At 36.4% G+C, this 9507-nt stretch overlaps 1 protein-coding gene across 1 annotated transcript in view; it reads left to right on the top strand.

Annotated features, from left to right (window-relative positions):
* Nucleotides 1–9507, top strand: part of LOC139978601 (vacuolar protein sorting-associated protein 33B-like) — a 36180-nt gene that overhangs the window by 722 nt on the left and 25951 nt on the right. The window contains exons 2-10 of the mRNA XM_071988942.1: nucleotides 4–84; nucleotides 2344–2405; nucleotides 3648–3697; nucleotides 4307–4374; nucleotides 4954–4999; nucleotides 5543–5637; nucleotides 7237–7341; nucleotides 7995–8169; nucleotides 8486–8559. Of these exons, the coding sequence (XP_071845043.1) occupies nucleotides 4–84; nucleotides 2344–2405; nucleotides 3648–3697; nucleotides 4307–4374; nucleotides 4954–4999; nucleotides 5543–5637; nucleotides 7237–7341; nucleotides 7995–8169; nucleotides 8486–8559 (756 nt within the window). The remainder of the gene's footprint in view (nucleotides 1–3; nucleotides 85–2343; nucleotides 2406–3647; nucleotides 3698–4306; nucleotides 4375–4953; nucleotides 5000–5542; nucleotides 5638–7236; nucleotides 7342–7994; nucleotides 8170–8485; nucleotides 8560–9507) is intronic.

The raw sequence follows: 9507 nt of genomic DNA, 5'->3' as shown, positions 1-9507 counted from the left end.
CAGCTTCCAGAGAAGAAAGATCTCATCCTTGATCCTGGTTTAATGAGACCTTTAGACCGTATAGCAGGTGCTCAACTTTTGAAGGTGTGTTGAAACAAAACAAATTCTTCTTTAAGGTTTGTTCAAGAAGGTGGTAACTATTAACTTGCCCGCATCATAACTGTGAGAACTCTTTCATGAATGGATATGAAATTTTACTTTTGCTTGTGAAATGGGAAAGTCCAATATTTCCCTCCATTCCAACATTTGACTCATAGAATTGGTACAGGTCTGTAACATGTGCATATAGAGTCCTTTATGTTAAGGGGGTTGGGTGGAGGGGGGGGGGGGGCAATGGGATCATCAGTGAAACTGTATTATTCTCTTCAGACAAAATCCTGATATTGATTTATCCTGGTGCTGCTAAGCTATTCTCACATGCAAAAGGGGCGAAGCTTCGGACTATTCTCAAGCTTTTGTACAGAATGCATACCGTAAACTGTGAAATACGTAGTCTCTGCATGCTAACAGTAGCCTGCGCTCGTGAAATCCATGTATGGTGGATTCCATTGCCTTGACAATGATTGTGACTGTCCGTGCAAGAAATGGTTGTAACATACACATAGGTAAAGATTACCTAACTGGCTCTGTGAAAATTTTAGTGAAGTCCCCATCCCTGGAAAAAGATTCCCAGCAATGGGTTACCAAGTAATATTGATTGCCAGACTGCACTGTTGTTGCCCCTTAGGAATAGGGATGTACCAGATATCCGGCCGGACTATCCGGCCGGATAGTGAGCAATTATCCGGTTCCGGCCGGATATTTTTCAAAATCCGGCTGGATCTTTTTCAAAATCTGGCCGGATCTTTGTCAGAATCTGGCCTGAATTATTCCTTAAAAAGGTGTTGGTATTAACTTAAATCAATGTATAAAACTATTTCCAAATATTAATAAAAACATTCAAAGTAAGGAAAAATTAGGTTTAACATGTTTAATTTAATCTTCTTTATAATGTGCGTATACCTCACCTAAGATTTGCTCCTTGTTTCATACTTCTACTTCTTATTAATGATTTTCTAATGATTTCCTAATGAAAAAATCCGGTTCCGGCCGGATTTTATCCGGCCGGATTTCATGTACTATCAGGCAAAATCCGGTTCCGGCCGGATCCAAAAATTTGGATCCGGTGCATCCCTACTTAGGAAGCCATTTTAAGACTTACACAGGTACATTTAATCACTAAAAAAGGACTAAGCAAAAATATGAGCAGTTCCAGTATAAGGGTTCTCAGAAATTTTCTACCTAATAGGTATAGACAAATAGTATATATAATTTAGAACAAAACACACCAGACAATAAATAAGCATGCTCCACTAAAGCCTTTACCTAGATAGATCAATGTGCACGTTAGTCTTGTAGGTTGCTAAATCCTAAAGCCATAATGGTCAGCACAGTCAAGCACAACAACATTGTGAGCCGACTGATTTTGGCAGGAGAGATTAAAATCTTTCATTGGCTGCATTTGGCCTGTAGTGGCCTATTGAGATGACCTTTGACCCATTAATACTCTACAATAGCTTCAGTAGCCTCTACTTACATCACTTGTATACTTTGACGTTGCTGTTGGACGACCCTTTTTAAATCGGCAATCAGTTGTGTGAATCGAACTAATCATCTTTTTAGGGTAACCATATATAAATAATACCCCTTTTGCAAGGGAACCATGTTGTTCCACTCAGTACATCATAATTTTCTAAAGGTCTACGTGACGTTCAAAAACATCAAGTGCTGCTTTTATTATACGTAAACCAGCCAAAAATGCACGCAAAAAAAAAAAAATTTGTGCAAATACTTCAGAAGTGGGGTCAGTCAGATTTTAATAGTTGATCATTTTTGGCTACACCATACTGATAAACCACCTTTTGTGCTAAACTGGTTTATAAATCTGTAAATATGCATGAATTTTGTATACAATAAAAAAACAACTTTCTGCAAAGGAGGGGATGCCCCTCCACCAGGATGCGACGTCCCACTCTTTCAACCCAAAGAGACCCTATGTAACCATACTGCAATCATTTAGACACTGAAAAAATTCAAATCAATAGGTACAGTATACATGTGGCCTATGGGCAACCACCCGTCAACAGAAGATGTACCGGGCTGTGATGGATTGAACTTTGATCTCCTTCTTTATTACCGACGGTGCAATCATGATCATGCCTCTTTAACTGAATATTTTAGCCAAGCAATGTACCAGATCTGAATATTCATTTACAGACCTTATTTCACCCATGGAAATGTTTTGTAATCTTTTACTGTATTATGTTAGTCGATGAACCTATTTCTGTCCATTTTCTTCCTCAGAGTCATGGGGTGAATAAGATCCACAAGTTAGAGTCAAGATCCATCGATACCGAGAGTCCCGCGTGAGTATTTCTGTAGAAACTTACCACAATAAAGTTTCTTGTTCTGTCAAATCTCTGGTTTGCATAAGTACAATACCATCACCCTAGAGACAGATATTTTTCTGGTTATCTTTGTTGGCATACATGTAATTGCATATACTGTACTGTACAAATATTTGTACATGATGTCAACAGACTTGCGTAATTGATGTGAACGACCATGCAATTAACATTTAAACAAAGATGCATGCATGGTCTCTCAAGCAATCATGTGTGAATAATGAAAAAGCCACAGTTTTAAGTGGTACTTATGTGTATACTGTATGTAGTTTACTACTTAACCTATTCCTCCAAAATGCACAACAGACACTATGTACAGCTCATACAACCCACAGTAATAAATAAGAAGAAATGTGATATATGTAGATTCTCAAATGGCATGGTATTTCTTCAACTCACCTGGCAGACAGATGATTTAAAACAAAGTACCCTGCAGTTTTGAAACATTCACTGTTATGAAACCTGTCTCCATAGTTTGTCATTCAGTCAGTTTTGTTATTAGTCTAGTCGATTCTGTGTGCCAAGCCCAAATTGTTCTCAAAGTTATATGACAAGGTCACAATCACCATAATTTGAAGATCATTTACAAGTACAAATACATATAGGGAAAAAAATATTGAATGTAAGGTTTGCAGAGCTGTAAGTAACTATTTTTCTTAGCTCCTTAAAAAAGTGAATGAAAACCATTCATGTTTATAGGAGAATAGCTGTATGTGGTAAAATACGAATCATGTTGTAGGTTAAAAGACCGATCTGGTTAAAATATTGTAACTTTCTTTTAGGTATTTCATTTTAATTGTTTGTAACACTATATGCCACTCAGCTGCTTTTATGCTGATCGGTAAATTTATGTTCATTCATACTCAGTAAAGATTCCTAAATCCTATTGGTCCATTCAGGTCAGCTGACCGTGGTTAATCCTGTGAGTAATGCACGGCAAAATTACGGGGCATCACTTTAATAAATCGTTGGTTTAGATGTAACCAAAAATGTTTTGTTTTATGATTTTTCCCCTCCACAAATGGTAGTGTATGAATGAACGGGGTTAATCAACGGTCTAGCGTGCGTTACTCACATGATTAATGCACTCCGGGTGTTAATGCTATCGCTTGCATTATCCCCCGATCGTGCATTAATCCTGCGAGTAACGCACGCTAGACCGTTGATTAACCCCTTATTTATTAACAAACTTCCATTTTGTAGGCGAATGTATCTGGTCAGACCAACCGTCCGTAATGCAAAGTTAATTGCAGGTAACGTTCTATTCGTTCTTTGCTACTACTGTATCCATAATAATATGCTGAAAATAATAATATTATTTATATGATATTATTATTATTATTAATTGGGTGTGGGATGCAAGTTCTGGTGACAATAAAATCATGTTTAACCACTGGCTACAGTACGTACTGTACTTCTGTGGTACAATCACCATAGAGTCAACACAAGGAGAGAAATGTAACTAATCTGACGTACCTCATTGATACTAAATAGTTTTGTAATCTGGGAATTGTGCATAAGGACTTGTCACAACTATTTAAGTACCTTTAAATATCATTATTCTTTTCTTATTGTACAACTCAGTATGGAAAAAAAATTCCTTTCTAAATGACATGAAAATTCTAATGTAATGTAATGTAAATATTACATATTTGTTTGAAACTTGAATCACTGTGTGTGCCATATTTGTATTTAAGCTAAAAGAAGAAGAACTGTGCCATAGAGTCAGAGAAATGTGATGTCATCACCAATTATGTTACGATCATTATAAACATGATGATGAAACATGATATTGTCAATGGACATTAATACTGTTTATTGATTGTTGTACGAATCGATAACATTTCTCTCAAACCTTTCAGATCAAATGAATGCTGACAAAAAGTTTCTCAAGAAAAAGAGGTACAAAGTGCTCTATGTTCCAAGAAGGGTAAGACATGGCATTTCTTTTATGGTATTTTCAAATGAATGATAAGTGTCACAGTGTTCCTGATATAATGAAACTGCTTGTATTCGTAGTGCTGTTCCCATACTGTAGCTAACTAGTGTATTTGCTAGGTCTTTTGCTCGTTCGTTGACAGACGGATTGTGAAAAGATAGATATTGTACTGCTCTAGGCTCTGACAGATTGGATCAATCTCCTTCCCTCACAGCTACACGTACCGTAACCTCTTTCAATGGATCTACCATCACTTACAATCTTTTCAACTTCTTGATATGTTGTTTAGATGAGCGTCCTCAAAATTGGTCATCTCCTTTTCATGAGTGGGTAAGGGGGTGGGGGAGGGCAGGTGGAGCTTGGGGTTGCTGAGGAAACCTATAAGTAGAATTACTTGTTGATGTGTATTGTTGGGCCAGCTTGTAAATCATTTATAGGATGAAATGGGTGAGAAGGGTTAAAAAGTGGCAATTGTAGCAGTACCAGTAAAAGATAGAAAGAAACCAGAGAGAATAATTTTTTGATGCTATTGTGGCTCTCTTTTCTAATCTATATTATTTCTGTCTCCAGATGTTTGCTTGTGATATGATCATGGAAGAAGAAGGTGTCTTTGAAGGTATTGCTCAGTGGAGATATGCCATCTTGCATACTTAACTTCTCAAAAATATTATAAAAAGCCATAAAATTGACTGAAACTTCATAGATGCTGAAAAGTAATATGCAATTGTCTCATTTTGAAATTGTAAATTGCAGGATATGTAGTTTGCTAATGAAAATCCCAGTTTGATAGAGAGGGGAAAGAAGGTCTCGATCAGGGAAAGAGGACATCTCAGTAAATTAAGGTCCAAAATAAAATTTAAGGAGGATAGTTTTATATATAGATATAAGATATATCCTAACAGCTATGCTATCAAAGTTGGTGAGAGAAGGAATGTCAAACCAAGAAGAGGCATATGCTATCACATGTTGATGCCAACATGCTGCTTGTATCAATTTAGATTGTTGAAACAATTTTTGAGGTTGAACCAGTGCATCAAAATATTTTCCAACCATGAATAATAAAGCAGTTACCAATTTTGTTAGTTAGGGATAGGGTTATTTTTTTAGATGAATCTAGCCAATTTTCTTTGATTTAATAATGTTTGTTTCACTTCCACAGATGGAATCTATGAAGAGTTTAAACTTGACTTAATTCCTCTTGATGATGATATCCTTTCCTTGGAACTTCCAGGTTTCTTCAAAGATTTCTTCTTGGTAACCATGGCTTTCTCACGGGAAGATTTTTGTCCCCTTTTATTAATTTAATAAAATAACATCATCATCACTGGAGAGTGTGTATGTCATATCTTGAAAGTGACCCCTATCAGAACCTTACCTCCCCCCCATGCCCCGCCTCTTTTGTTGTCATAAACAAAATACTAAAATCCCCAGAACAATGTTGTTCTTTACTTAAAACATTCAATTCAATAATGAATAAATGCTTGAATGTTGCAGGTAAATTGCTGAAAATAAATTGCCAACATAATTCTTAAATTCTGATGAAACTTTTGTAAAAATCTCACTAGGTAAAAAATATTCAATTGGTGAACAAATCTAATTACGTCTAATCTTGAGTATTAATCAATTGGATAAATTTGGATAGATTGTCAAATTTAATCTCCAAAACCAAAATCCTGCCATAAAAGGATTTATATCACTTAATGTAGCCGCTGTCAACTTTCTTAGTGGAACATGACAATAATCCTTCCTTTTGTGATAGGTTTGCGTACGTTTGTCGCTTGTCTGTGATACTCACTGTAAACAGCCTGCATTAGTTTTTAGTTTCTGTACCTGCAATTCTTAGAAAGAGGAAAAAAGCTTTCTAGAAGGTTATGTTACTTGGTGGAAGTGAAATTAATGACATATAGTTTGCAAAACTGCTTCAGTTCTTTGAAATGCAGCTAAACTATATTTTCTGCTCAGTTATTCTTGCAGCGTATGTATTACAAGAATCATTACAAATAGAATATGTGTCAGCTTTGTGTATGATTTTCCACGGTGCAAGCACTTTTCTGAAACCAAGTCTGAGATATGCATCCATTCTAAGAATTAATAAGCTCAGTAGTTTGTGACTTTTTCTTGGGGATGGGGTTCAGGTGGGGGATGGACGCTACAACGTGGTAAAGCCCTACTACTCCGACTCATAAAGTTGTTACTTCACCTGATTCCTATAAAGCATATATTTTTATTGAGCTAGCTCAATGGAACTTGCAATTTCCCATTGCCAAGTTCATCTCTTCAAGGATTTGGTATGTTAAATTGTGGAAGTTTGTTTTCATTATATATTGATTGAGATTATTGAATGACACTGTTTATAACCCTCTCCAAGTGTGGAAAGTTTATATTAATACGATGTTGACAACACGTACATACTGTAGTCAAACTTTGCTCTTCTGTGTTCAAGTTTTTTTGCCTTTGTGAAGCAAAATTTTACACACTTAGAGCGTCCATACACCAGGGAAAAAAAAATAAATAAAAAAATTAACTCTTCTTATTGTGACAGAAATTACTAATACCTCCCTCACACAAACAACAGAACTGTGGCCCAATGGTATCAACTTATATCTGTGTGACACAAGATCTAAGGTTCAATTCTTACCTTTGCTTGATCAGTTCCAAAGGGACAAAACCAGTTGTTAAACTGCATTTCTTTTTCGTCAGGTGTGTTGACTCATTTTAATTTCATTTTTCTGTCATACCCCATCTCATACAGTGACTTGTCAGATCTGAGGCACCCACTGGTGCCCTCTGAACAATTGAAATACCTCTCACATTGACATCAGTATCTCTATCTTTTATATTTTCATTTATCAGAACGGTGATCAAACTTGGATTCAGAGTATTGCCATGTCTATTGTCAACCTGCAGAACCTGTTTGGGACCATACCCCATATATATGGAATGGGAAGGTGTTCTAATGTAAGATGATAACTTAAATAGTTTATATTTAAATGTAGGTTCGTATCATACATGCCCACTGCTTCACTGATAGACATCTCCTTGTAACACGGCACGGCCGTTATAAGGTAGGCATTCATTATATGTGTGCTTGTCATCTCAACAAGGTTGCTAGTAACGGCCGTTATTGCTCTGGTGAAAGGATGGCCTCTAGCCCATCGTCATGATTCTGTAGGGAAGGGAAGGGAGGTTAGGGGAGGGGGTGATGGGGCCAGGGTGTCCACCTCACAAATAGATCTTTGGGTTTTAAGTTCACCAGGTAACAGAGTCTCTGAACCTGTTGAGATGGGTTCTGTATGGGTTTGGTCGTTTCGGGTTTTGAGGATTTTAATGTTTTAAGTTTTTAGCGTTCCTTCTTTTGGTTAGAAGCAGCCTCATTTGTCTGGATGAACCTCTCTTACCCAGTCACTTGCTGAACTGGCGGTACAGTCTGGCTTAGTCATTTATGTACCGTTTGCCAACATTTTTTGTGCAGGCTTGCGGTATCTACAGTATGCAGTATTGTTGTCATTTGATTACAGTGTTTACTGAGCGTTTAATCATCTCTGTAAGTTATCCAGCAAAATTAAATATTGATTTCAATTTTACTGTTTTTTTTTCTGCCTGATTTTAAGATGGTTTTTGATTTGGTAAAAGTGTTGCAAACTATTCAGGGACGAGCAAAGTCAGCAGTCAATAACGAGATCGGTCATTTGATATTAATCGATCGAGACCAGGACTTGGTGACACCCCTCTGCACCCAGACTACCTATGAGGGGCTCGTGGATGAGCGATATGGTGTAAATTGTGGTATGTTCAAATGTCCGTTATCACTTCATAAATTATTTATCATTTAAAGTTCATAGAACTCCTATTTTCATGGTTCTGCAAAATAAAAATTTCATCAAGTTAGGCTCAAGGAGCCGTGTTGCGCTGGAGGGCCTCCAAGGCTAGTGTCTTTGAATTCTTTTTACAGATATCCTAAAAGGTATTGCACATCAACTCACAATTGCCAAGTGAGATGTCATTCTTGGAGAGTTATAAATCTCTTTTTAAATGTTGAAGAATTAACCCAATAGATACCATATAGATTTACCTCTTTTTTTTTGCTTGTTTTGTCTGATAGGTTTTTGTGAGTTCCCAGCAAATGTCACAGGAACAAATAAAAGTATGAAACTGTTACTGAACACTGAAGATATGGTAAGTGGTCTTTACTTTGGAATGGTTTATCAATAGGTCCGCACAGGAGTTAGAAATATGACAGAAGCGATCAAACTACAGGTTGTAGAGAAGTCGAGGGGAAAGAATTCTGATTTAGGTCATCTTTGTAAACAGTGATCTGTAGAACATAGATTGACTCTATATATCTATGTCAACATAAAATAGAGCAGTAGGAGAAAACACAATCTGTAGATATAGTGACTCTACATCTCTATGTAAACATACAATAGAGCAGTAGTAGAAAATACAATCTGTAGAACATAGAGTGACTTTATATCTCTATGTCAACATAAAATAGAGCAGTAGTAGAAAATACAATCTGTAGAACATAGAGTACTCTATATTTCTATGTTCACATAAACTAGAGCAGTAGTAGAAAATACCCTGAGGCATTTTTGTGCCCTACGGAAGTAAACATACAAAGAATTGATCTCTTTCACGGTGCATGTCCACAAGTTATGGAATATTTGTCACAAATATGTTTAAGATTTCTTTTGTAGAGGAAAAAAGTTGAATGTAAATTATCCTGTAGCTCACAGAATGTATTTTATGCTCATCTCTTATCAGATTTTATATTGCATGGTTAAATACCCGATGGTTTATTATGACCCCAATGGGTGTTCTGTGTTTAGAGATTGTCTCTACAGAGTGAAAAAAAGAACTTTATTTTGATATGTTACAGACCATTGAGAACACCCACAGTCAGTTTAAGTTGCATTGTGATGTCAGTAATAATTTCAGTAAAATGGCCTTTTAATTTCACCCACCTGATCGATCAAAATGACCTGAATATTTACCTTATCAGAGAACCATAGAGCCAGCCTCTCTGAAGCAGAACAAAAGTCAAGATACTGACATAAGACTTTTATTTCTGCAATGAAAATGTCTCCAAATTTTTCAACTTTTATGCTGGATTTCATTCTCGAG

This window comes from Apostichopus japonicus, chromosome 13, assembly GCF_037975245.1.
Source record: "Apostichopus japonicus isolate 1M-3 chromosome 13, ASM3797524v1, whole genome shotgun sequence".
NCBI lineage: Eukaryota > Metazoa > Echinodermata > Holothuroidea > Aspidochirotida > Stichopodidae > Apostichopus > Apostichopus japonicus.
Note: the sequence above shows the minus strand (reverse complement) of the source record. Positions and strands in the feature narration are given on the sequence as shown.